The 27,940-nt window shown below is 48.6% G+C and overlaps 1 protein-coding gene and 1 long non-coding RNA gene across 5 annotated transcripts in view; one reads left to right on the top strand and one right to left on the bottom strand.

Moving 5' to 3' along the window:
• Window positions 1–1,753, bottom strand: part of LOC127687557 (uncharacterized) — a 39,282-nt gene extending 37,529 nt beyond the window's left edge. For all 4 annotated transcript variants that reach the window (XR_007978407.1, XR_007978410.1, XR_007978408.1 and 1 more), the window contains exon 1: window positions 1,156–1,753. This is a non-coding gene — a long non-coding RNA (uncharacterized LOC127687557). The remainder of the gene's footprint in view (window positions 1–1,155) is intronic.
• Window positions 216–27,378, top strand: Ehd3 (EH domain containing 3). Its single transcript, XM_052186301.1, has 6 exons — window positions 216–829; window positions 11,363–11,539; window positions 15,343–15,440; window positions 21,952–22,364; window positions 22,845–23,009; window positions 24,892–27,378. Exons 1-6 carry the CDS (start codon window positions 603–605, stop codon window positions 25,417–25,419), a joined length of 1,608 nt encoding a protein of 535 aa, XP_052042261.1. The 5' UTR covers window positions 216–602; the 3' UTR covers window positions 25,420–27,378.
• The last annotated feature ends 562 nt before the right edge of the window (window positions 27,379–27,940 follow it).

The following is a 27,940-nucleotide window of genomic DNA, read 5'->3' as shown; positions in this document are numbered from 1 at the left end:
GTCCTTGAGAGGGCGCTGCTCCCAAGTCAAATCCCCAGGGCTGGGAAAGAAATGCCTGCGCTTTCCCACAGGTCTCTGGCAGAGGCTTTTTGCAAATAAGAGTCCGCGCGGCCGCAGAGCGCCTGCCCACAGACATGGCGGCGCCCTGCTTGGCTTCGCGTCGCCCTGACCGTGGGGCCAGCCGGGCTTTGCCCGTTCTCGGGGACTTCCTGCACGTCTGGCATTTAAACGCGCGCCGGGGGCGGCGGGATGCTGCTGCGGATGCGGAGCTGTGTGCGCCGCTGCCTACTCAGAGCAGCCTGGGCGCCGCAGCAGCGGAGCTCGAGCATCCTTTAGCCACCTATCTGGGGAGACCCAGAACTCACTCAGCGGCTTCCCGGCAGGTTCATTTTTCATTTCCAAGATTGCAGGTCTCCTGATACGATCAGCAGCAGCATCCTCCCCAGCCCGACTGTGGATGAAGCTGGAGCTGGACTGGATCCAGCAGCTGGGGCAGCCCGGGCCATGGTAGGTCTGAGCCCCGAGCTCTGGTAAGGCTGCAGTGGCTGCGTGGTTCGAGCTAGGCGGGTGCCACTCCCGGGAGCCTTCTCCCAGCTGCCACGATGTTCAGCTGGCTGGGTAACGATGATCGCCGCAAGAAGGATCCTGAGGTCTTCCAGACGGTGAGCGAGGGGCTCAAGAAACTCTACAAGACCAAGCTGCTGCCTCTGGAAGAGTATTACCGCTTCCACGAGTTCCACTCGCCCGCCCTGGAGGATGCTGATTTCGACAACAAGCCCATGGTCCTGTTGGTGGGCCAGTACTCTACCGGCAAGACCACCTTCATCAGGTGAGCTGCGTCTAAGTGCTGAGCCTTCAGGGTGACATGGAAAGTCTTCCATTAAGGGCTCTGAAGATATCTCTGTGGGAGGCCTCAAAAGTTGACCCTGCTGCCAAATCCCCCATTGAGTCCTACATGATGTCCCTCCGCAGTTCTTAGCCCTGGTCATTTTGAAGCATTCAAATTAAGATCATCCCTGTTATCTGATTTGGGCATTGTAAAACTGAGGCACAGAATGAACCAGACACCTAATGAAGGTGGGGGTATCATAACCCTCCCTTTGACTAGGATCTTTCCTCTTGTGAAGGGCTCAGGATTCCCCAGGGGAGCCTTACCTTTGCAGCTGAGTTGTTCTCATGGTCTCAGGCCTGGAAATGGGGGCGAACCGGAAACCCTGGGGTCATTTGTTCTTGTGTCATGTTTCTTTCTCTCTGACAGCGCTTTTAAGTCTGTCTCTTAGAGAAGTGGGATACTTCTAATAGGTTTCTTCTTTGATTGTAATATTCAGTAATAATATTAAAGCTCACAGAAGTAGAGGAGGTGCTGAGGTGCCTCATCCGGCCTTGACTTTGCAGGTGAGATAGCAGAGGTGACGCGAGGGTAAGTGAGGGTTTAGAGCTGCACAAGATGGAAGCAGCCCTAGATGCCTGTGAAAAATGTGCTAAGTGCCTGTAACAGGGAGTCTTCCATTCAACTGAATGATAGAATTGGGGGGTTGCAAGCATTCAGAGAGGGAGGTAGAAACATTCCTATCTCTGAAGAACAGGCCTCTCTTCCATCTTCAGTGTGTACAATCTGCAAAGCCAGGCTGCCTTTTTCAAAGGTTGAAGGCTACGCATGTTGGGCAAAGGTTGGGCACTGCTTATGGCCCTTTGGCCTGAGAGTGTCACTCTTACAGGTGCAGGATGCTCCCAGAGTCAAGGGTACCCTTCTCCAGAGGGCTGGAAAGCAGCAGTCCTCATATTTCTGTTGGCACCGGTGACATACAGAGCCATGTGCTTTGCTTGGTGAGGAGAGCAGTGGAGTAGCCTGGTGACTGTTTCCAGCTCCTCCTGTCTCCAGTGCTAAGCTTCTGGGAGCCGTGTGTATGCATACCTTGCTAACCTGTCCTGTTTGAACAGAGCGCCAAGTCAGTTGTCTTTGTGGAGTGGACAGTCTCGGGCTGTCAACTTAACCTGCAGTTTTGCAAGGTAAAATTATTTCTGAAGTGGGGACCTGGGGGTCATGGCTTGTCAACTTTAATATATTTTAAACATGAGAGATAAATCCACTGGCTTTTTTTTTTTTCACTTTATTTTTAAAAATCTAAATCACTTTTCTTTTAAAAAGTAATAATGAAAGCTATAGAGCTCCCTTTAGAAAACTACATAGATGCCATAAGTTTACCAGTAGTGTTGAGTGGATTTAACTAAGAACACAGAGGGTCAGCTCTTAAATTTTTTTTTGAACACCAGTTGGTGCCAAACGTGCCTCAGAGATACCTGGGTTGTGCACACAACTTCCTTTGTATCTCTGTTCTCCACCCTATTGGGTTTATGCCTCATGAGAAGTGTGGGCAATCCACAAACTGTTCTTGGCTTTGCACAGCCTGCCCTGGCTCTCTGATCCTTGGTCACCACCCTGAGGACATGAAACTATTGGAACATCTCCTTCCCGCAGCAAAGGCACTTTAGTAGCTTCTGTGTCTGAGAATCTCCAGGGACTAAGCTCTGGGGAGTTCCCAGCAGCCATCTTGCAAACTGGGAGGGAAGAAAGGCATGTGTGTTTTAAGAGCGGGGTCCCTAAGTAACAGAAAGGCTTGAGCATCTGTGTGGGATGCCCTCTGGATTTTGCCTGAGTCACCACAGGCTGTTACTAGATCTAAGAAAGTGGTAGAGTGGGGTGCCCCACATTATCCCTTATCTGAGGGACACAGATCCCTCCTCTTTCTTATCCTACTAGTCCAAGGGGCCCCCTTCCTGCTCATAACAATAACTGAATTTAGCTCATGCACCCAAAGCTGTTTCCCCTCTAGAGAGGGCAAGAGTAGAGAGACTCAACTATCAGGATAAGAAGAACTATAACACAGAGGTTTTCCCAAACCAAACTGCACATTTTTCTCTCTTCTCATTAAATACAACAGTTTCATTCATTATTAAAAAGTAAAGAATAGAATAAACCTGAAAAAGAAACAAAACTGTCCATAGCCTTTAACTCAAGGGGAAAAAAACATTGAAAATATGTTTACCTTTTCAGTACTTACAACTGTCTTACACTCTGTTGAGCTCATACCATGAATGTAATTTTGTAAGCTAAAGTTTTTTTAGTTATAGTCAGTGTGAATATGCCTCACATAGCTCATTTTCATCAGCTATATAATATTTCACTTCAGATAGATGCAGTCTATTCCTTAATTAGCTGCTACTTTTGAGTGTTTCTGGTTGTTCCTGATTTGTTGGCTGCTACATGATTACCCTGAATAGCGCATTCTCCACAGATTGGTCTTTTTTTTTCCCCCTGAAATTACAAGAAGCCTGGGAAAAAAGGCCAAAGGCTATGCAGCATTTTTCATAAATATTTAATTTAAAAAAGAAAGTTTCTCTATTGAGTCATGTTCTGCAGTTGCCTCCCTGGATGGTAGTAAGCACAACTATCACTCCCCCCCCCCCCCAGTGTGTGCACCCCAGTGTGCCCCTTAGGAGCCTTCCCGTCTTTGTCTGAGGCCTGAGCCTAGGAAAAACCTTTCCCCTCTCGGACGCGCCCCTTGTGTCCCTCATTATTGGCTTTATGTCTCCTGAGTGTCTCTCTGCTTTCAGCTCTGCGTGTTTGCCATGAAATCTATTGCTTGTCTCGGGAAGAACATACAGAAAGGACATTCTTGTAATAACTAATTGACGTGCTATGATCTCTGCCTGAAATAACTTCCCTGGCCTAAGGCCCAGCAACCCAGAGGAATAAAATAAACAGTAAATTGGTCTGTGGGCTGCTCCCTCCAACACAGTCTGCCTTTTGGAGCACAGTAGCTCTGTGTCCCTGGCGGTCTTCTTCCGCCTCCGCTGTTTCTCTGAAAGCTTCAAGTCCCTCCTTCTCTGGACCTGTTGGATTCCTGGCCACCCTTTCTTGATATTTATTTTCTGGGCCTCCTCTGTCTGCTGGCAGACGGGAGAAAGGAAGTAGAGGCAGGCAGGAACTAGTCCAAGTACCAGCTGTTGCTTGGACTTTACTTGGACTGAAGAGGAGAGGTCTGAGGTTCAGAGTCCCCATGGTAATGTCTGGGTTGATCCTGAGCCTCTTCTGTAGTAAGCCTCAGACCACTGGGATGCTGGGATCCAGAGTGAACCCAACTTAGCTGGTTCATTCAACTGTTCACATTTCTTAATGTGAAGGACTCTGCAGCCTCTACCAAAGGTGACTGATGTAGTGTTTCCTGTGTTGGCTCTGTCTGTTATCATTCCCAGGATAGATAGGGATGGGATCCCAGGAATGGGGACTCAGACCTTGCCCTGGGCTTCAGTATGTGATTATGTCATGAAAGATGATTTTCATGGAAGCCAAAGACAGAGAGTTCACCATTCTGGGGAAACCCACTCCTCTGTAGACTTAACTCTGCCTGCAACAGTACCTACACCACTTCAGGGCTCTGCTATCAGGAGTCAAAGAATGCTCTTTTATTGTCTAGGGTCCTAGTCTGTTGGGTTCAAAGTGGAGCTGGGTAAATATGCAGTTGCTTTTATCCAAGGCTCATTGGTTACTGAAGGGAGCAAAAGGCTTCAGACTAGAGGAACTATATCTGTCTGCCTCTGATCCAGTTGAGGAATCACCTTGAAGCCAGAAATCAACAGAGACAACAGTGGAAAAAGGTTTCCATACCATTCCCATTGGTTGTGGGACAAAGGTCTTAACCCAGGCTAGGTCGGTAAAACCTGGCTCCCCTACGTTTTAGTCAAGAGACTGACAAGGAAGGATGAGGGAGGTTACATCCTTATTTCTCTCTAATCTTGTTTCCTTATCCATACCCTGTGAATCCTAATAACCACTTCGTGGGAACAGGAACATTCAGAACCAATTCTGTGCCATTTAGTTCCAGGTACCAATGGGGTGGGGGTGGGGTATCAATCCCTTCCCTCTTTCTAGCTAAGGATGCCCCTAAGGTGGTAGGGGGTAGCCTTCTAGTTTGGTGAAGGTGAGGACATGCTGCCTCTCTATGCTACAGAAGGGCAGAGGAGGAACGTGATGCTGGACTAACTAGTGTCCCAGACAGGCAGGCTTGTCATGGGTGGAGCCAGCCAGGGAATGACTGACTGCTCAGACCAGCCAATCACAGCTCTAAGCTATTCTGCTGCATACACTTCTTCCCATAGCAGAGGATGCGCACAGGGCACGTGGCCATTTCCTGGGGCATGGAGCTGACTCCTTAACCTAGCTCTAGTCTTCCATCTACTTTGTGTCTCTGTGTGTATGTTACTCTCTCCCTAAAACTAAGTCAGGCTAGTGAGGCAAGAGTTATCCTGACTTTATTTTAAAGGGGAAGGACCCATAGGTACTTAAAGATATAGATGCATAACACAAAGGCCCATAGTACGGGACAAGTGTGCTCTTCAAATGCACTGAAACTACCTGCAGAGGAAGAGCTGTGAGATCCGCTGTACGGTAGAGAGGAAAGAGTGTGTGTGGTTTGTGGGGGAGGTGGGGCACGGATCTGTTAACACTTCACGTTGGACACGTCTGAACTGGGTTTGGAGACGAGGTGGAAATGTGCCGAGTACCTACAGGCAACCCTGAAGGGTTCATTTTCTCTAATTATTGTTTGTGTCATTGTGGGGGAAATCTGCTTCAGGCCTTGCTTTCTCAAAACTCCCGAGTATTCCCTCAAACAGTTTAAGCTGTCATAGTTAGAAACCAGGGGCTTCCCTGTTTTATAAGCCAGGGAGGTGGAGGCCATTCCTTTAAGGTGTTCAGTTATTTAGGTATCTATTGAGTGTGTCCGTGTTTGCCTGCCTGTGTGTATGTGTATGCCAGAGTTGATTCTGTCTTTCCACCATGCTAGAGATCAAACCCAGTCTGTCAGGCTTGGCAGCAGATACCGTTACCCACTGAGCCATCTTGTCAGTCCCAGTGTTCTTTTGAGCAACTTGACCAGGGTCTTGTTGGTGGGAGAGTTGTGTGGGTCTCTAAGCCACTCAAGAGAACAACAGGTTCTTCAGATGATTTGGGGCTCCTCACCCAGAGCCTCCAGTAGCAGTATTTGCAGGTCCTCAGCCTTCGTAGTTCCTTCCCCGTCTGGGGTTAAATCCAGCAGCTGCTCAAGGCCTGGGCCTCCTGGCTGGGGAGACGGGTGCCTGAAAGATAGGCCTGGATGAGGCTCTTGGGCTCTGTGCCATACCCTGCATTAGGTCATCAGGAAAGCAGACCACATGCTTAGATTGCCAACTAAGCAGGGCATAAAAAATGAGGGAAATGTTATGAAATAATTTCTACTTAAGAAGCATATGAAGAAAAACCTCCCTCATGGGGGGAAAAATCAGATTTGTGTTGAATTTCCCCACACATATTTTATGGCTGAGCCCTTATTTAGTTTGCATTGGATGGCAAGGGAGGGGAGACACCAAAATCTTTTCAGTGTTTGGGACCTCAAATTTGACCCTGAACTTGAACATGCTATTTTTCAGCTGACTCTGTTGCCAAACTGAATTGATGTTGTCATGTTGTGGTGCAGGTAAGGTTGATTACGTGGGCGCAAGTTCAAAACACAGAATAAGCATAAACACGATGTAAGGAGTGTTCTGTGCCTCCTTAATTCATGCGTCCCCCCATCTCAGCTGGTCCCACCCAGGCTTGAATTAACTTTTCTTTTTTTACACAGCTGTGGGAAGGTTTTTGCCCAATAACAGAGGCAATCTGTCCCACACCCTGTAAAGAAGTAGTGCATGAGATTCCTCAATAGATTTTTCCTTTCTGGACACAGTGGTGGCTTTGTTTGAGGGGCACCCAGTGCCACAAGCCGTGCCCAAATGTCTCTGAGAATTTATCCCGCCCAGTTCCCTGCTTGGCCTCGCTGTAGCCTCTGGGCATGCTCTTGGCTGGCCTCCTTAGTCTCTGGGTTTCCCGAGACTCACATGAAGTCAGCAAGTCTTGGGTCCTGTGAGTGTTAGAAGCCAGCAGACCCAGCCCAGGGCCCTTGGCCCCGCCACCTCAGGCAGTGGCTCCACAGCTCCCCAGGAAGCTGACCCATGAGGCTGAGCAGTGTTACCCTTTGTTCATCTGCTGAGTACAGCACGTCTTCCAGAGCTGGAATCCGAGACGCCTTCTAAAGAGCATTAGCTCATTGCTGCTGTGGCCTCATTCATTCTGGGCATTTTTGAGGCTGCCTCAGAATGGTTCTTTCCATCCCTCTAGTTCAACTGTCCCCATTCACACTCCTCTACACCTCCTCTATGGGTCTGCACAGGACAGAGCAGCCAACATCGACTGTCCCAAATCAGCACACAGATTCTCATAGGGAATCTGGCCTTACTGTTTCTCAATGTCCTTTTGAAAAACCACTAGGGTCAAGACCCCCTCCTACCATCTGACAACAAGAGCATATGCGTATACGTCATATACATACATGCACATATGCATACACCTGTGGTCACTGAGGATGAGAGTGTAGCCAGGGGCTGAGTTTCTGGAGACATGTGTTCCTGAGTTTGTGGGTCCCAGGCCCTGGCTCTAACCTGATTCTTGCCAAACGATATACTTTTGGCGCTTATATCACTTTTCATTTCTAGTTCCACATCTGGGTGAGGGGCATCATTGTTGGCCAGTCCCCAGAGGCGGATACATTTCTTGGAGGTGGAGGAGGCTTAGGTTGTGGCTATGGTGATGAAAAGCCATGGGTTTTTAAATCCAAATGTCAAACTCAAATCCTAGGCCCTCTGTAACTGATGTGCACACTGGGCAGATCAGCTTTGGTCTCCTACCCTTTAAAATGAGAAAAGATGCTCCGTAAAGGGTACCAGTTAAATATGTAACAGTGCAACTAATCCAACTCCCAGAACAGTCTACGAGGTGGGTTAACTCCCAGGTCAGCAGTTCTCAGCCTGTGGGTCATGACCCCTTTGGGGGCTGAGCAACCCTTTAACAGGGGTCACCTAAGACCACCCGAAAACACGGATATTTACATTGCAATTCCTAACACTAGCAAAATTAAAGTTATGAAGTAGCAACAAAATAATGGTTGGGAGGTCACCACAACATGAAGGGTATCATATACCTACAGGTCATACACAACATGTATTAAAGGGTCACAGCATTAGGAAAGTTGAGAGCTACTGTCCTGGGTGCATTTAACAAGGAGGATCATGGTGCTAACAGCCCAGCGGATATGAATCTGAGATGAGATGACCATGGAACATTTAGAACAGTGTCTGGCATATTACAGGCAAAAAGTAAGCCTGAACTGTGATGCCCTGTGTGGTGGAGGAAGGTGCTGAGACCATGGTGTTTATGATAAGTACCCTTTAAAGGGCTTGGTCCTCATAGTCAGGGAGCCCATGGTCCTGTCTCACTCAGGAAGTCCCCAAGGGAAAAGATCACCAAGAGAACAGAAAGCGCCGTCCTATATGTGGCTTTTTTTTTTCCTGATCACAGCTCCACCACAGGCTCTCAAAATGATGCTCTGACCGGGAGAAATCCTTCCTCAATACTCCCAGGTGCTAGACTGAGATGAGAGAGGTTTGAGGGGATCCCCAAGGCAACCCAAGACTTCAAAGGCTCCCCCGCACTGCTGCTGTAGTTAGTCTCTAAGCAAGCAGATCAACAGCTTCCTCTGGGGTTGAGGCTACTGCAGTTGCTCCACAGGCTCCTTAGGGACAGAGTCCATAGCAACCCAGCCCAGGAAACGTGGAATAGAGTATGGCTCCAAACGCTTGCTTCCTGAAGGCACAGATAGCCTGCTGGGGACCCTAGAGAGGCAAAGGATGGCAAGCAGCCCAAACTTGAGCCAGGAGACTGGACCTCTAGCCCCAGAGCTGTCCTGTCTTTGCCTGGGCCTTGGTCAGCTTTCTGGGAGGTGATTTCTCAGAGGAAGCAACGATGGGAGAAAAGCAGCACCAATGTCTCCCTGCTGGGGCTGAGGAATGGGTTCCAGCCCTATTACTTGAGAAAGCCGTGTAACCCCTTTTAGCTTCCTTGGAGCCTACCTCAAGTGCTACTGTAGGGAACAGAAGAAAGCATTACCAGACTTTCAGAACAGAATGTAACACTCAGATTGCTATTATATGTGTCAGCGGTTATTATTAAGAAAATGACAGGGAGCCCACTATAATGTCCTGGCTGTGTGTTTGAATCAGCTGGGAACCTTATAAAGCACAGCCTTGCTAAGGTCTTGACCAAGAAGGTTAGAAACATCAGAGTAGAGCCCCGAACCCGTCAGCTGATGCTCCTCAAGAGCCCTGCCTGTGTAGCTGGTTCTAAGGACCCGGAAGCTGGGCCTCTGTGGTTCTCATTGTTCTGAGCCCTCATTTTGTAGGTTTGTTTCTCAGGCAGCACCCTTTAGTGCCCAGCAAAGATGCTCTGTCTGGCCAGTCCTACTGCGGGGTAGATCCATGCACTGTTATTCAGTACAGCCCCACCACACACACACACACACACACACACACACACACACACTGTCTGTATCCAAACTCGTCCCAGGATCCTAAAGGGCTCTGTTCTCTGTCATCCTTACTGACTACTCCCTGGCTAAGCCTGCTCCCTTTCTGTTTGCCTCTAATTGGGGAGGCAGGTGGCCTCGAGCTCTTGCTGCCCAGGTGAGAAGAGCAGAGAGATCCCTGTCATGCCATGACACTGTCAGAGTTTCGGAAGCAACCATCCTCCTGCTCCCTCAGGAGTGCCATCACCAGGGATGAAAATAAATGGTTGCAGATGGTACCATTCAGAAGTCCATCCCTGGCACAGTAGCCAGGACACAGAAGAAACTCTGAAGATTCCATTGGCCAGAATCCTAGTGGAACCAACCACGAGGTTCAGAGCAGGGCAGAGGCCTGCCCGGGACCCTGCACGAGCAGAATCAGGTACCGGAAGTAGAGAGTGAACAAGTTAAAAAACCACCCCATAAAACAGGCAGCCACGCTTCCCTTCTTTCACAGAGATCATGTGTCAATTCCTGTAATGCCATTTTCCTCCCTTCTAGACAATAGAAAGTGCTACCAGCTATCAATAGGAAGTTCATTAAATATGTGTAATGATTCATACAATGGAATTCTACAGAGTTATTAACAAGGGTAAAGTAAATCTGGATTGCTATCTCCCAACTGTATTCAACATAAAACGAAACCCACGCATGGCTATTATCTGCATAACCACTGCAGAGTATGTAAATTCCTACCCATGGGCTGCACAACATCCTCTGTGGTTACTAAGTCTCAAGCTGAGGGCAGGATGTGTGTGTGTGTGTGTGTGTGTGTGTGTGTGTGTGTGTGTGTGTGCAGGTGTCAGGTGCAATAGAAAAACATCAGTAGAGGTAAATTTTGGTTTACTCCACTTCAGGTACAGAGATGAAAACAAACAAATACTTTTTAAAAAGCACAGTTAAAGTCTCAACCCCAGGGACCTCACCATGAATGGAAATATTGGTGATAAAACTGCCCAATGCCTAAGGATGCAAGGGAGAGAATGTGCCTTGTGCAAGTACAACACAAGGTGTCTTGAATATAGTCTCATGCTAGAAGCTTGCATCAATTGGGTAATGACAAGAAGAAAGGTGTAAACTGCTTAAAAACTTCAGTCAGGACCAGTGAGGTGGCTCAGTGGTAAGGACTCCAGCCACCGAGCTTGCTGGCTTGAGTTCAGTCCCCAGGACTCATAGTGGAAGGAGAGAGCCAACCCATTAAAATATCCTCTGATTTTCACATAGGAAGTGACACATCTCAACATGTACACACACACACACACACACACACACACACACTAAGTAAAACTGTAACGCAAACAATAAATACAAATATAGTAAGAAAAACCTCCAATCATCCATGTGTGCCTAAGTGTGCCTAAGCATGAAGTCTATAGCACATGTACACACAGAATATTTCTAGAAGGCTCCAGAATGTAAAGAATATAGACAGAGGAACCAAACTCTAGAGTGAGTTGGAATTCATTTTTCATAGTTCATCCTTTATGCTGCTGTTTTGTTATATCACAATACACTTTTTATATTAAAGAACTAGTCACGTATATAACGAATGATCTCTAAGAAGCCAGAAGACCTATATGAGATTCTCTCATTACATGCCTGTGTATGTAAATTTCTGTTGGGTGTTTTGATTCGTGAAGTCTAAAATACTGGAGTTGGGCATTGACTTCAGTCCATGGGTTCCTTCATGGTCCAAACCTTGCTTTGCTTCAGCCCCTCCTGAGTCCCGGCAGGGAGACGACCAAGGAAGCAGAGTGTGTGAGGCCCAGCTAAAATCCTACTTCCTCTGCAGTTGTTATGGGGATGCCCTGTGTATGACCAACTGTGAAACAGACAAACGGGGCCCCTCTTTGAGCACCATGCCTACACGACTGCACTCCTTCCTGCAGGTACCTGCTGGAACAGGATTTTCCAGGCATGAGGATTGGGCCTGAGCCAACCACTGATTCCTTCATAGCAGTGATGCAGGGAGATGTGGAGGGGATCATTCCTGGGAATGCCCTGGTGGTGGATCCGAAGAAACCCTTCAGAAAGCTCAACGCCTTTGGCAATGCCTTCCTGAACAGGTGAGTCAGCGTGGGGTGGGGGGTTGTGCTGCTGGGTGGTCTCTTTGCTTCTTTTGGGGGCACAGAGGTAAAAGGAGAGGGGTGTGGTCCTGGGAGACTCTGTCTTTTCTGTACCAGCTTCTTGACTGATGCCTGAGTGTAACTGAGTCTGTCATCATAGTATGGGACTTAACAGCAGTGAATGCTGGACTGATCCCACTGACGAAAGACCAAGGAAGGATTTGACGGTCCTGGATCAAATGGACCTACCCTCCCCTTCCCTAATAAAAGGGCTAAGGGAAAGTTACATGTTTCTCAACATCTGCTTACACCATAGCTGGGATTATTTGTCTAAGCAAAGGGAGAAATAGAAGGTTCATTCTTGCTCCTGAATGTTCTCCTTGGAAAGAACACTGGTCTGAAAAAAGAGGCTTTGAGTTTGAGCAGTAGTTCTCTTTAGCTCCTGTGTGCCCTTGGAAGGTCACCTCCTTTCCCTTAGGACAAGTTCAGGCCTGAAAATACTAAGGTCATGAGGCTTTGAGTCAGGAAAGCCCAGAGCAGTGGCTCTCAGCCTTCCTGATGCCGTGACCCTTTAATACAGTTCCTCATGCTGTGGTGACCCCCAACCATAAAATTATTTTTGTTACTACTTCATAACTGTGATTTTGCTACTGTTATGAATTGTAATTCGAATATCTATGTGTCATCTGATGGTCTTAGGCGACCCCTGTGAAAGGGTTGCTCATTCCCCAAAGGGGTCATGACCCACAGGTTGAGAACTGCTGCTCTAGTGAGTGCTGGACAAGCTAATCTGGCCTTCATGTCATAACTGTACCCTGTTAATATGATTAATCCAGCTTACATCTACATTGCACTCAATATCAAGGCTACTTTTTCCTCATTGGAAATATTTCAAATAAAAGTTGAGACTATGGGGTTTGGCTTCAGACAGTCCTAGAACCAGATCCCACCTTGAGCTGTGGCTCTTGGACGAGTTACCACCCTTCTCTGTGTCTCACTTTGCTTGGGCGTAATATAGGATAGTAATAATATCTCTGAGGAGTCAGTGCAGAGGTGAGCAGGATACTGAACAGAAGGCACTTCCTGTCCAGTGCATAATAACTGACAGAAATGTTAGATTGTGGTAGGATGGTTAGTTACCATGTAGATTTTTTGCTTTTTTGTTTTCAAATTTGATTCCTGGGCTGGAGAGATGGCTCAGCAGTTAAGAGCAGAGGACCTGAGTTCTCTTCATAGCATGGTCCTCTGGCTGTTCACTGTAGAGGATCCAGCACTGCCTCCTGCCCTCCATAGACATTACATTCATGTACACACACCCCAACATAGACGCATATATCAACACATATTTAAATTTAGCAGGACATGTTTCCAAAACAGGGCCAGGGAGACAAGAAAAAAATCACCGGGGAGCTGGTCTGGGGAGGGTCCTCAGGAGGTGTGCGTGGCTTCCTAGGAAAGAAGGTTAAATCAGCAAAAATGAACTTCAGTGGTCAGTACTGAGGTGCATTGGGTTGGGGTTCTTGAGACCAGGAGTTGCTACTACCTGGTACTGAGAAGACCAGATGCAGGGAAAGGTGAAGAGAGGCACAGAGGATACAAAACACAAAATAGTTGTGTGTTGAGGGAAGATGATGTAAAAGAATGAGTCAGGAGGCGTGACTGAGGCACCTGGGGCGGGAGACATGATGCACTCCATTTTGGATGCCTCAGTTTGCAGTGAGTGACTGTGAGTCAGCTAAGCAGCCTCATTCCTCTGAGTCAAAGAGGAGTTAGCTTCCAGGTAAGGGGTGGGGGGACCAGGGGCACACAGAGTCAGTCATCAAAAGAGTTGGAGGGCAAGGCTCATGGTTAGCCTCCCTTCAGGATAACTGCTTACCGTGATAATAGCATCTATATGTAATGGCATATGGTCAGTTATGATAACAGATTTGTATAATTACCATAGTAAACAGCACATTCCTGACAGAGGAGTGCCTTTATGTCATTAACCAAACCCAGCAGGTCCCACTAACTCTATGATTAGGCTTTTTGAAACCAAGGAAGTTGTGAGTGTGTGTGTGTGTGTGTGTGTGTGTGTGTGTGTAGTCTGCAGTCTGAATAACACACAAACTCCTTCAGTATTGCTGTCTTCATCCATAAGATGACAAAATGCAAATTGCAAAATCTCTGGGCCCTGCTTTCTTCCTGCAAATGTATAAAGGAACCTGAGAGAGAAAACACATTTAGAGAGTGGTTAGCTGTACTTGTATGAATTTCACACTAGGAATTGAGGAGGAGGAGAATGAGGGAAGACACTGTTTCATTGTGTGTCTCGCTGAACTGCTTTATTTTTTAAAAACTATAGAAGAATATAGAGTAAAAGGTTCTGAAAGTAATTTATAACGAGCATGTATGTAAAGCCATGTATGTAAAGGGTAGGGGGAGTACCTCCTACCTCTAAAGTGCCCACCTTCTCTCTTTCCATCTGTGCTTTTGGTGATTAAAGTGTTTAGTCTGGAGAAGCAGACCCAGGTGAGGTCCTACACCCAGGTGAGGGTTCGTGGCCACAGGGACCTGTACAGTGCTGCTCTGGTGATGCATGGTTGGAGGGAAGAAAGCAGGATAGCTGTCTTAAGGGCTGCCCCGTCTTCCAGTCACAGTATCAGTACCATAGGGTGGAGTGCATGTTTTATTGCAGCTTGGAGGCAGCAGCTTGGGTGAGCCCAGCAAGAGGACTGAGTCTAGTCCACGGGCGCCTGCTGGAAGATGCCTCTCAGTAGAAGATAGTAGTCCCGAAACTGCAGTTGCCACTAAAACAGTGGCTTATAGTGACAGATGATGACCACTCATCTGTCTGGTGCTAGTCATAGATTCCTGGTCACCTTCCTTGTTCTGAGGAGAATTTATGTCACACGTTAGCATGCATCCCTGTTACTCCCGAGTAAGGCTAGACAGCCATTCTAGAGCACTGCTTGGCTGAGCTAGCCCTTTAGATCCCCAGATAACACACCCCCCCATCTCTCAAGGCCAACCTTAATGCTACCTCCCCCAGGAAGCCCTCCCTCAAAGCCATCTTTCTGCCTAGGTTCTAACAAACTCTTCTCTGACTTTGAGGTGCTGGCCCCTCTGCACCCTGGTTTTTCATTGCTGTACAGATAGCATCTTTGCCTCCACCAGGGGCAAGGGTAAAAAAATGGTATTTCGTGGGTATCTTGATACCAAGAGTTCAGAGTATGAGCCCAGACTGCCTCAGGATCACCTTGGGAATTCCTCAGAGGACAGATCTCCAGGTATACTGCAGTTGCTTTCATCTTGGTCTCATGTCGGCTTGCAGATAAAAACACATGCAGGATAAACAGGAATGTCTAAGGGGGAGGGGAGGTTCCCATAACCTAAGTATATGCACACCTCAAGATTTGAGAATACTCTGCAGCGGAGGTAGAGTTCTGATTGATCATCAGGAGTCGGTCAAGCTAAGGCAAGCTTCCCCAGGTTGGCCAGGGGTCATCAATGACTTGGGGCCACAAGCATTAAGCCAAGGCTTTGGACACACATGTGGGATGGGCTGTCACTACGGAGTAGCCCTATTGGCCAGCCAACATTTTACCAAGCAACCTAGATACAAAGCACTCTAAAACAAGGTGTGGCAGGTGGCAAGCAAACCGTAACTCACTCCTGGGGTCAGCTGTCATACCTAACGGGGCCCACATCATGGGGCCTGGGCCCCTACAGCCCATGGGAAACTCAGATGATTGAACCCTTGAGTCCGAGCTAGTGAGGTGCCTCAGTGGCTGACCATGACTTTCTTCTTACCACCTGTGCAGGTTTGTGTGCGCCCAGCTGCCCAACGCCGTGCTAGAAAGTATCAGTGTCATCGACACACCGGGGATCCTCTCTGGTGAGAAACAGAGGATCAGCCGAGGTAGGTGGCATTCCTGACGGGCGGGCGGGCGGGCGGGCGTTAGCTCTAGTTTCGCCCTCCTGGCTTCTCCTGCCATCGCTGCCATGTGCCTCTAAGGAGCCCATTGTCCTTTCAGCTTTGGATTTGGGATTTTTCAAGATAGAGTCTTACGTACCCAGGGCTGGCTTTGAACCCCTGATCTTCCTGACTCTACCTCTTAAGGACTGCGTTTACAGGTCTATGCCCCAGCATCCAATTGCCTTATCCTTTCTGTACTATGCTTTGTATCTTTAGCAACAAAATTAGACGAGATGCACTTTCCCCAAACCTGATGCTCGCAGCCTGGACTGAGGCCAAATTAGCACTCAGAAGTCAGCCTCCGGGAAAGGTCAGCCTTGGACTGGCTATTTTCTCTGGGAAGTGCCCAGGGCTCTCTGAGTGTTGACCTCAGGTGACACATGCCTCGCCCTGTGTGCTCCATGATTCCTAACTGACAAAGGTCTAACAGGGCCCAAGAAGCCTTTCCACAAGAATATGGCCTGAACAGATCAACACCCTCTCACTCCCACACCTCATTGTCCTCAGACATGGAGTAACTGTCTCTGCAGCCCATGGATCTAGACCCCTGAGGGTTAGCAGTTCAGGCCTTTGGCCCAGGGAAGGCTCTGGACTTCTCTCTCATCCCCCTTTGAGCTGCCCCGCTTCCTCTGCTTAGGTCTTTGGGGTCACACAGTGACTATGTGAGCCCAAACAATCAGAGAGGCTGCTGGTGAGGCCCTCTGGGAAATAGCCTTCTCTAGGTGAGCCCCAGGCAGGCCTTCCTAGAACCCCCATCTTAAAACAGTGTTAGAAGTGGAGTACCACGAAGGGTCTGAGCAAAACCTCCCTCTGTCCTGGACGGTTGAACCTGGGAAGAAGAGAGGAAGGAAGCATTTGAATCGGGAGGGCACCTCCCAGGTTCCTCCTCACAGATTCCCAGTTCCTGTAATTGGTGACTTATGACAGGGTCCAGGAAGCCTGGTCCCTTGGCCCCTAACTCTGGGCTCTGATGGAATGAGGAGCCATCAGGCTGTACTCACCCTGGATCTCAGTCTAGGCCTAAAAGGATTTACAGGCTCACAGTGTCGCCTGCAGCTTGCTGAGGAACACGGGGAGAGATCACACTTCAGGCTATGGGGGAGGGGAGAGTATATCCCATGCACCTGCTAGGCCAGCACAGCCTGGTTTGCAAGAAGGTCTGGAAAGGACGGCCTATGGGAGTCCAAGTAGTTCAGGGTTGTGAACAGACAAAGCCCCGGAGGTCACAGGGAGATACATCTTAGGGTCTTCCTATAAGGTCCACAGATCTTAGTTCTGGGACTAGATCACAATGGGCTCCCTTCTTCCCTCCTTAGCTGTTCTCCAGAGCTACGTGTTATACGACTCTGGGGTGGGCTATGTGATTGATCACCCTTGTGTTTGTGCCTGTGCAGTTCATAAAGCAGCCTTGTCTCTAGGGACACCTGTCTTCCTCCATGCCTGGCCTGCTTCCATTCCTCTACATTCTCTCCTGCCTTGCCCTTGTCTTCAAACCTCAGTAGCTGCTCTGCACATTCTGGGCACTGGTGTTCCTATATTTCCATACCCTCCCTCTGAAAACAGATAAGGTGCCAGGGCTCTTCTTGTCTCTGAGCAAAGCAGTAACGATGCCAGGGCTTTCTCTGTGGTCCTGAATCCCTGACTGATGGAGCTGCTGGCAAAAGCAGCTGTGAGACAAACAGGAACTGATTGGGGCAGCCACCAGCCTGCAGTAGTGCTGACTTCAGCACCCTGAGAAAACCAGAATCAGGGAGGTTATCAGATACCTCAGTGGTCCAGGTGGTGGTGGTGGTAGTGGTGATGGTAGTGGGACTTGAATCAGGAACATTGCCTGGGTGCACAGCCTCTCCCATCCATCTCCATGGTTACCATGAAGCCAGAGTCTCTGTTCATCCTACTCCAGACCCCGTTACTCACACATTCCTCACACATATACCCATATCTTCCCCTCCCCCACATGCCTGCCTGTACACCTCCTGACACCCACACACAACATGAAAGTGTAATGCACAGATCTAAAGTTGACTGCCCAGACTTCCTTCATCCCTGGGGTTGGCCACAGTAGATTTGGTACTTCCTACCTTCTTCATGCCCAGGCGGGCCAGGCCTCCTCAGATATTCTTGCCGACTAAGCCTTGCATGAGGGCTCTAGCCAAAGGGTTTGCAGAGCCTGAAATTAGGTCCCCTCACCACACCAGCCCAGGGCTTGTGGCTCAGCTCAAGAATTGGAGTCAAGTCAGCACAAAGACCTTGCTCTAAACTGCCCAACCCCTGGCAGTCCTGAAAAGGAAGCTGCCCCTCGGGGCGGGGTGGGCCTTCTGCTCCCACCTAATGCCAAACAAAATGTGATCCTTGCTTCTGGGCAGCCTTCTGTCCAGACTTGGGGAGTAATGGGGGCCAGGGTGTATGTCTATAGAGAAGCCAGTGCATGACGCTTTAGACTAGTACTCAGGTCTGGAAGAAAAGGCTCTGAGTAAGCAGGAAAGGCTGGCAGAAAGCTGTTCCTGGAAGGGGCAGGATGTGGCTGGCGCTGCTTCCTTACTGGGAAGGAGCACGGATGCGGTAATGGGGGAGCCCAGGGGGGTCCGGAAGGCCTCATACCTTTTCACCTGGAGGCCACATTTCCCGACTGTATCTCAGACTGAAGTCCTGCAGCAGCTCCACTCTGGAAAAGTTACCTCAGGGCTTCATGCTCTCATCCCAGACTGTACACAGATACAGTCTCGGTCCAAGTACTGAGCGGGCTCAGGGCAGGTGACACAATTGGAATGGGAGCCTTGGTCTCCCGAGTCCCACTCCTTAGTTTTTGGCACATTATCATAATCTGTTGGGAGGAATGGGGGGGGGGGCGGCGTGAGCCTCTCAACTCCAAGTTTCCTCTTGAGACTTTGAGGGTGTGTGTCATTCCTTATAACCTACAACACTTGCCTATCCCTGAGCACTTAAAGGCTTCTGGGGTTCCTCAGATGACCAGCTGGTAAACTCATATACCTGTGGGCGTTCTTGTGCTGGTGAGGAGCGGCTGAGCCCTGATGCCTTACTGCAAAGGTCTTGTTGCCTTACTGGGGCCATCTGGAGGCCTGTGAGGAGTCTGCCGCATTGTTCTCCATTGTCAGAGGAGCCCTTCCCCACTTTCGGTACTGCATGCCTCTGTATCTCTCTCTCTTTAAAAACATCTCTGGATGGTAACAGATTTTCGCGGGCTATGCTATATGGCCCCCACAAGTATCCCGTTCACTCTGGGTGATGGGGAACAGTAAGGAGGCACTGAGCTTGGTTTTGAAACTGAAAATGCAAAGAATGACACGCTGTACGTCAGACAGCGAGGGGAGCGCTGGGTGATTAAGGAGTGGCCTTCCTTATTGAGTTTGTCTCATTGATTTCCTCCTGCCTGGCACTAATTAGAAATGCTTTCTTCCCAGCCCCTGGAGCCCAAGGGTGGGGGCTGCAGATCCCTGCAGGCTTCCCAGACACTGGCCTGGAGCCTGTCTGTCCACTGGATCCCTGGGTGCCAGCAGACATTCCAGGAAGAATCCAGGAAGGGCCACTTCTGTAGTCTGTCTCTCCACTCACTGATCTACAGTTCAGAGGCTGTGAGCTATTGCATGTATTCAGGCATAGTTACTAAGAGTCTCAGAGCTATTCCTGAGATAAGGGCTATGGCCATCTTGTAGTCGCCTTGGGCATACTGTTCATATTTTGTAGTCTCCATTCAAACTGAACTCTCTCTTCCTAATGTCATATATGTTTTCCATAGCTACATCATGGATTCCGCATTCATCCAGTTGTAACTACTCATATCTTTACAGCAACATAAAAGATGTTCAGACTTGCAGAAGGCTGTTCAGAAAACAAATGGGAAAGCCCCTCTCCTGACTGTGCTCAGTCTTTGCCTTTTTCATGCCTTTATTTCTGGGCATACACATAAGTCCAGGCTACGGAAGCAATTTAACCTTCATCCTCGAGGTCACACAGGCCCTGGAGTAGCCAGGAGCCTTGGAGTAGCTGGGAGCCCTGGAGTAGCCAGGAGCTAGGAGGGGGCCTGGGAGGGGTTTGCAGAGCTGGGGCTTCAGTCTCACTGTCTCCTCAACCACACACCTCAGAGGAGGCTCCTCACTGCTTGTCATTTGATAGCAGCTTACCAGAGTTTGCAGAGTTTGCAAAAGTAGGAGGATTAAGAGGAGGCCTCTGTGCTTGTTGCATCATGGGAAAGGTTCCTGGAACCCTTTGGTTAGTCAGCAGAGCCCAGCAGGCTTCCTATAGGCATGCCTCGGGCCCCAGAGGCAGCAGCCCCCAGCATTCCTCCCCTCCTCGTGTCTCATCTCCATGTTCCTGCACTCCCTGTCCTCACACCTCTCTGGCCCTGGAAGCAGAGAACTGTAAACCAAGAATGGAGGTTCAAAGGTCATCCATCCCAGAAGCAGAGACCAAAGATAAGCAAGGGTATTCTATCAGCATATCAAGTTAATAAACTAAACTAAGAACCTACCCAGGCCAGTAATCCCACAGAGACACAGACGTGCTAAGCAAGCTCCATCCTGTGGCAATGCACTGAGGAGTTCTTTATGAAGGGACTGGGCATTTGGGCAAGGTTACAAGTAAGTGGTGTCATCCACTCATCTTAGATTTGATCTTTACAACCCTGTGGTCAAGGCATTGGTGGGTCTGAATTTAGAGACTGGAGAACTAAAGGTCCAGAGGTGACCTGTTCAGTGTTTCCTGGATATAAAAGGCAGAACAGGACTCCATGTCAACTGTGTACAGCATACACTGATGGAGTACCTGCCTTGTGTACCCTGGGTTCAAGAGAGATGGAGAAGCATAGGCAGGTTTGTTAAGGTTGGCTATGGGGAGAGTCCCTTAATTATATGAGGTAATGGCACCGACTGTTAGGGAGATATAGCTCAGTTTGTAGAGTGTTTGTCATGCAAACATGAGGATCTGAGTTTAAGTCCCACAGCCCATATAAAAAAGTGCTGGACTTCGAAGCACTTGTGTCCCCTTATAATTCTGGCACTGAGGAAGCTCAAACAGACAGATTTCTGGAGCTTTCTGGGCAGCCAACATAGTCTATTTGGTGAGTTCCAGGGATAACCTCTCCCTCTGTGGTTGGCTTTTCATCACTGTAACAAGCATCTAGGGCTAATAACTTAAAAGGAAGAAAGGTCAGGTTGGTCTCATGGTCCATGGTCTCCTGGCTTCACTGTTTTGGGGCTTTGGTAAGAATATAACATCAAGGTATTGGAGCATGGCAGAGCAACATTGCTAACCTTTTAGGGGCCAGAAAGCAGAAAAAAAAAGAGCTTAGAATAAAAGTCTGTTTTTCCAGAGTGCCCCCCCCAATCACCCACCTCAGTGACCCATTCCTCCACATAGCCCCTGTCCCCCAGTAATGCCCTTGGTATTATGAATCCACCAAGGAGTTAATGCTGTGGTTATCTCAGAGCCCTCATGATCCATTTACTCCGCAAAAGCCCACCAGTTCACAGTCAAGCCCCCCAATATGAGTCTTTTGGAGACCACTGCATAACCAAACCAGGATAAGTTCTCCCTCTCCCAGATCCACAGTTGCTTAGCACTGAGTGGAGCAGAAGTTCTAGAGTTCCTGGAACCGACTGGATTTGAAGTAGTGTAGTACTGGATAACCAGAGGTCCAGTCACATCCTCAGGAAGGACTCCCATACAGAACAGGAGTTGGGAATTGGGGTGGGGCTGCAGCAGTTGAGGAAGGAAGTGCTCTTGTAGTTATAGGAGAATAAGTCACTTGAGTCCAGAACTCAGACTTAGATGGGCATGGTCTGGACATGCATCAGTAACCTGCATCATATGTTTTGTTGCTTGTACCGCGTGAAGAATTTCTGAGTCTTTATTCCAATTCAAACCAAATATCCAAACGGGTCATGACAATACACACCTGGAACCTCAGCACTTTGGAGACTAAGGCAGGAAGAGCCCAGGTTCAAGGCTAAACTTGCCTATAAAGGAAGTTCAAGGCCAGTGGGGGATACTGCAAGACAGTAAGTTCCGATCTCAAAATATCAGCATGAAAACAATGTCCAGAGTTCTTTCCAGATAAATGGATAGTGGCTACCCTTTATGGAAATAGCAACACTTATAATAGAATCCAGCATTTCCTGAGCATCTCCATCATCCTTCATGCCAGATACTTCCTAATGATCATTTTATAGATGGAAAATGGTGAGGGCTGGGGATATAACTCAGTAGAAGAACAATTGGACAGCACGCATGTGTTTGATAACTACTACTGCAAACACACACACACACACACACACACACACACACACCAGTAATTTGCTCAAGGTCAAAAATCAAATGGGAGAAGCCAGGATGTCAACCCAGAGACAATTTCCCAAGACTGTATTATTTTACATTGGACCCTTCACTATACTTCCATGCCCCAAAGCTCCTCCCACTGACTGTCACTCCACCACAGGGTATGATTTTGCTGCTGTCCTCGAATGGTTTGCTGAGCGGGTAGACCGAATTATCCTGCTCTTTGACGCCCACAAGCTGGACATCTCTGACGAGTTCTCAGAAGTCATCAAGGCTCTCAAGAACCATGAGGACAAGATGAGAGTAGTGTTGAACAAGGCTGACCAGATTGAGACCCAGCAGCTGATGCGGGTCTACGGGGCCCTCATGTGGTCCCTGGGGAAGATCGTGAACACACCAGAGGTGATCCGGGTCTACATTGGCTCCTTCTGGTCCCACCCTCTCCTCATTCCTGACAACCGGAAGCTCTTCGAAGCTGAAGAGCAGGACTTGTTCAGAGACATTCAGAGTCTACCCCGTAATGCTGCTCTTCGAAAGCTCAACGATCTTATCAAGAGAGCCCGGCTGGCCAAGGTGAGGCTACAGCAAGTAAATGCAATGCAAACAGGCTCAAAAGTAGAGATCAGTTGTCAGAACTGAGGTCCCTTAGACAGGAGATTGTGGGCGGTTACGGTTGCTGGCTCAGGATTAGATGGCCAGGTTAGAGCTTGGCTCCATGTCCACCTCAGTGATCCCTGGGAGGGCTAAGGGTTTGTACTTTCTGTGTTGTTTCCTACACTTGTAAACTGAATGAGCTGGTGGAGGATGAAGAGGAACAGCCTGAAAGCCCTTGTCACTGTACCAGATACCTTAGTGTTCAGAAGCTGCCACTGTCAGTATCTGCAGCAGCAATGTTCTCACCCCCTCCACTGTGACCTTCCCTCTCCATATTCTCACTGTGCCAACCTATTACTGTGAGGAATGAAAGAAATGGTTTCAGAAGCAGGGTCAGGAGGAGGGACTTGAAGAACCAGTTCAGGCTCCTACTGAGGTTATCCTGTCCCTCTTTGTCAGGTCCACGCCTACATCATCAGCTCCTTGAAGAAGGAGATGCCCTCAGTGTTCGGGAAGGACACCAAAAAGAAAGAACTGGTGAACAATCTGGCCGAGATCTATGGCCGGATTGAGCGAGAGCACCAGATCTCCCCTGGGGACTTCCCCAACCTGAAGAGGATGCAGGTAATGAGGGTCAGGGACCCAACAGGTGGAAGACAGCATCTTACTAGCTGGTTGCCAGGAAATGATGGGGCTGAAGAGCTCCTTATGACAGAGTCATAAGGCAAGCAGGTGGCATTAGACACGATCACTCACAGCAAATGACATAGCCAAGCCTGGAGAGGGGACAGTTGTCACGAAGGGCACAAATGTGTTTGATGACACTGAAGGCCTTATCTAGTGAAGGCCACATGTTCAAGGTCTCCATTATCTCCAGGATAGTGCTATTAACCTTTAAGTGCTTAGGGTTACCTCTGAATTCCAGAACAGTCTGTGACACACAGCATGTTTGGGGTATGTTGCAAGCCCTTGAACCTAAGGCTACCACTTGGGATTGTGTGTCTGGGGAGGGTGATGTGGTCTTCCCCAAAGTCATTCTCAGAAGGAGCATTTTCACCTGCTTTATATACAAGAATCAGCTGAGGGTCTTAGCATTTTCCCAGCAAAGCATTCAGATAGGCCTCATGTAGAAAAGGCAGGAACTGTCCTCGGAATCCAAGCAAGAAGCCACCGTGCCATTAGACAGTACATCCATGCAGAACCTTCCTGGGATCTGTAAACAGGGGCTGCAAAGGCTCTTGTACACAGCTACTGGGAGCCAAGTGAAATATCTTGTCAACGAGGCCCTTAGTCTAGTCTTGGTCTGCTCTCCACGGCATTGGCCATGGCCAAGCCGTAGAGAGAAGGTAAGAAGCTTTCTGCCAGCACTTGCCTCTGAATCGTAGCTGTATATAACCTTTAAATTTTCAGCAGTGCCTATCCCTATATAGCTGCCTCTTCCCCACATAATGAGATTGCTGTGGCCAGACCAGAGCAGCAATTGGGCATCTATGGCTGTCTAGAATGGTGGTTCTCCACCTGAGGGTTGTGACCCCCTTTGAGTTTCACAGGGGTTGCCTGAGACCATTGGAAAACAGAGATATTTACCTTATGATTCATAACAGTAGCAAAATTATAGTTTTTGAGTAGCAACAAAAATAATTTTATAGTTGGGGGTCACCACAACATGAGGAACTGCATTAAAGGGTCACTGGAAGGGCATTAGGAAAGTTGAGAGCCACTGTTCTAGAAGCAAGGAGAAATCGAATGTTCTAGGTTGAGGACCTTTCAAGACTGCAAAGATTTTCAAAGTAGAGCATCTTTCTTTTGTGATGTGGGTAGGTGGACATGTGAGGGCAAAGGGGACAGCTTTCATAAAGTCTACATACCTGCCTGTGCCTACTATGCCACAATTTACACCAGGGGTCCAGTCGTTTGATAGCCAGGCAATTCTAATGAGAATCCTGATTGAGAGCTATAAGGTTGGGAACCACCTATGGCTTTTGTTATAGTTTTAGTTGTCTTGATTTACCACCCTGGTCACTCCGACCCTCTCACTAACAGTGATCAGTGTATGACTTCTCGACCTCCAAGGAGCACCAAGAACAGTAGATAGACAGTAGTCAGCACTTTGCTGTGTGTTCAAGCATAAGCTTTCCTGGAGACCCGCAAGTCTTCATCTCAGAGAGCTACTGCCTTCAAGGCTCACCATTTAACAGCCAAAACTAACTTTGGAAGAAATGTCTGAGTTCCAGTTTGTAGTAATATTTAAAGGGATGTCAATAAATAAACCAACACTAGTTCAGTCTGTTCCTCAGCTCCAGCTCTTGTTCTCCTCCTTCATAAAAGACCTAACCTTAGCCCATCAGGTCCTTGATCTCCCCGCACCCCTACAGCCCATTGGCCTAACTGCTTTCACTAGAAAGATAATTGGACAAGGATCCTATCATTGATAGGAGGCCCCTTCTCTGATATGAGCATCTCCTTCCACTGTATTCTACTTCATCCTTTTCCTGTCTCTTCCCAGGACCAGCTGCAGGCCCAGGACTTCAGCAAATTCCAGCCACTGAAGAGCAAGTTGCTGGAAGTGGTGGACGACATGCTGGCCCATGACATTGCCCAGCTCATGGTGCTGGTGCGCCAGGAAGAGACCCAGCGGCCTGTCCAGATGGTGAAGGGCGGAGCGTTTGAGGGAACCCTGCAAGGCCCCTTTGGGCATGGCTATGGAGAGGGAGCTGGGGAGGGCATTGATGATGCCGAGTGGGTGGTGGCCCGGGACAAGCCTATGTACGATGAGATCTTCTACACCTTATCCCCGGTGGATGGCAAGATCACAGGTGCCAACGCCAAAAAGGAGATGGTGCGCTCCAAGTTGCCCAACAGCGTGCTGGGCAAGATCTGGAAGCTGGCCGACATTGACAAGGATGGCATGTTGGATGACGAGGAGTTTGCCCTGGCCAACCACCTTATCAAAGTCAAGCTAGAGGGGCATGAGCTGCCCAATGAGCTTCCCGCCCACCTCCTCCCTCCATCTAAGAGGAAAGTAGCAGAGTGAGAGAGCCAAGCAACTTCAGACAGACAGTGTCGAGAGAGAATAGACGTGATGAGCACACACACACACACACACACACACACACACACACACGACTTGACAGTCACACTATAAATAAGAAGGGTTCACCTTTGTTTGAGCACCTCTCCAAGTTCCCAGGGTTGATAGAAGGGCAGCTTTACCTCCTCTGTCTTAGGATATAGGCCTGTGTCCAAACTTTCCCTCCGTCTCCCGTTGCCCCAAAGGCATGAGGCAGTTGACCCCCGATGGCCCACCCACCCTGTCCCGGGGCCTCCACATCTAGGCTCTGAGCAGATGAAAAAGGCTTTTCGTGGAATTGAAAATTTGCTTTATTTTCTATGCTTTTATTTTTCCTCCGTGGCTTCCTAAGTAGAGATTTACTCAGGGGCTGGGAGCTGTGGGGAAAGGAGAAGCTGAGAGAGGAGGATCAAACTGAGAAACCTCCGGAGGGCACTGCACCCCACACTTGAAAAGACACTGGCCTATGTTCTCTGTGCTTTGCTAAACCTAAGACTGTGTCTTCCTCAGTAAACGTGGACCTGGAATTCTCCTACCGCTTTGTGTCAAAGACTCCCAAATAGGAAAAGAGAAAAATTTGGTAGGAAAGCACAAGGCACTGCCCTGTGGTCTTCAACAGGGCATTTGTGGTTCGTGGGTTTAACCCCCTGCCCCAGCCTAGGATATCTGGATGCTCAGTTTCTTTACACATAGCGAGCCATTCCTGTGCGGCAGGAGCAGGGTTAGGCACTTTGTATGTTTCAGTCCCTGTGGCATCCAGGAATGCCCTAGGCAAGTGCGCTTCCCTCCTGTGACTGCATTTTTCAGGTGAGGAGCCAAAGACTCAGAGTAGTTTAGGGTTCCTTCCTAAACTCCTGGAAGTCACAAGGGAGAAGGTTCAAATCCAGAACTTGAGACCCTTCTATTTGTCCCAGTTCTGTGATGGATGAAAGAACCCAGTATCGTTACATGGTGACAAAGCACAGGACAGTCTGAACACACAGCCACTCACAGCCTTCTAGAGCATCCAGGCAAGAGATCAGCCTTTGGTGGGCCAACAATCTGGCCATCTGTCACCTTGTAGAAGCAAACTGTGCCTTCTGGCCTGCGCCTCATGTTCACAACATCAGAGAAGCCCAACCAAGCCATCAGGAGAGTGGGCTGGCCTGCTAGATGTTGTCAGTGTCTGTTCCTGCTCAGTGTCCTGTTCATTAACCTAAAGCATCCCAGCTCAAATTCAGCCACAGGCTCTTACAAAGCAGGACTTCATGCTCATTCACAGAAGGCCATCTTGAGAGGACTGGGACTTTGTTCTCAAAGTTCCAGGGACTCTGGTGTCCTTGGCAAAATTCCCATCCTTCTCAGTGCCCTCCATTCCCCTCTGTGGTCTACCCCTGGCTTGCTCCATGGCCACAGATGCAGTAGCTGTCTGCTACACTCCTGCCCTGCTGAAAAACAAAGCAAGGATAACTTATTTTGTATCTATGTTCAGACTATATCGACTGTTCTGTGTATCTACAATGTGCTTATAACTGCAGTGTGTTTGTCATTAGGATTCATGTTAATACAACATATTTACCCTTTGGTACTCTTTTGGCGACTGAGCATCATTACACAGCACTAGATTCTAACACGACATGCCTAGTGGCAACCTGGAAGACAGTGGCTCATCTATTCAAAGATCATGAACACAGCACCTTCTGCTAGACCGGTGGTGATCTTATCTAGTGGCCAGCGTACATGAAGCTACGATGGCCACAGTTTCCTGCTCTTCTGGAGCATAGATGTTCACTTCATCAAACTTACAATTCTCTTGAGTCAATAGAAGAGGAAGACCAAGACAGAGAGGTCTGACTCAGAAGACAGTACCAAAGTAACCCAGCAGAGGACCGATTCCTCTATACCTTGTGTTGAGCCAGAGATAAAATAAAATAGTAGATCAAATCTGCGTTAGTTCATAAAAAGGGGGATATGTGTATGTCTCACGCACAGTGTGTGATGCTCGTGCCACATTTCTGCCTTTCTCTATCTCCTTGTCTCCCACCTTGTCTTCAAGACCACCCAGAAGGATATGATGATGTAAGAATTCCACATTTCTTCTCCTTCTGCCATCTGGAAGGATGAGTTTATGCTTTGGTCTCCTCTCAGTGTGTGTGTGTGTGGGTGTGTGGGTGTGTGTGTGTGTGTGTGTGTGTGTGTTGGGGGAGGGGTGAAAGCTGTGATTTATTCTAGTGTGGGTAGTACTCCGCTGGCTCCAGCTGTCACGGCTTGCTGACCCAGGTGCAGGACCTGAGGATTTGCAGTGATCCCATGCCTCAACCAAGGAGACATCTCACATGAAAAGCAGATACACGGTGGCCACTGCCTTTACAGAATCCTCTAGTGTTCCTTTCTCTGTGATCAGCCTTGACCATGAAGATGATCAATGAAGCAGAAATATCCTAGAACCCTGACCCAGTGAAGCTTGCCTCTGTGCCAAAGTGTTAAATCCTGCCCCAAATATATT

Source organism: Apodemus sylvaticus, chromosome 6, assembly GCF_947179515.1.
Source record: "Apodemus sylvaticus chromosome 6, mApoSyl1.1, whole genome shotgun sequence".
Lineage (NCBI taxonomy): Eukaryota > Metazoa > Chordata > Mammalia > Rodentia > Muridae > Apodemus > Apodemus sylvaticus.
This window is presented reverse-complemented; position numbering and strand designations above follow the sequence as displayed.

Excerpts from the sequence above, each read along its gene's own strand:
- Ehd3 (XM_052186301.1), top strand. The coding sequence starts at position 603 with ATGTTCAGCTGGCTGGGTAACGATGATCGCCGCAAGAAGGATCCTGAG. Across the intron at positions 11,540-15,342 it reads GGCAATGCCTTCCTGAACAG|GTTTGTGTGCGCCCAGCTGC; the intron begins GTGAGTCAGCGT and ends CCACCTGTGCAG. Across the intron at positions 23,010-24,891 it reads CCAACCTGAAGAGGATGCAG|GACCAGCTGCAGGCCCAGGA; the intron begins GTAATGAGGGTC and ends GTCTCTTCCCAG.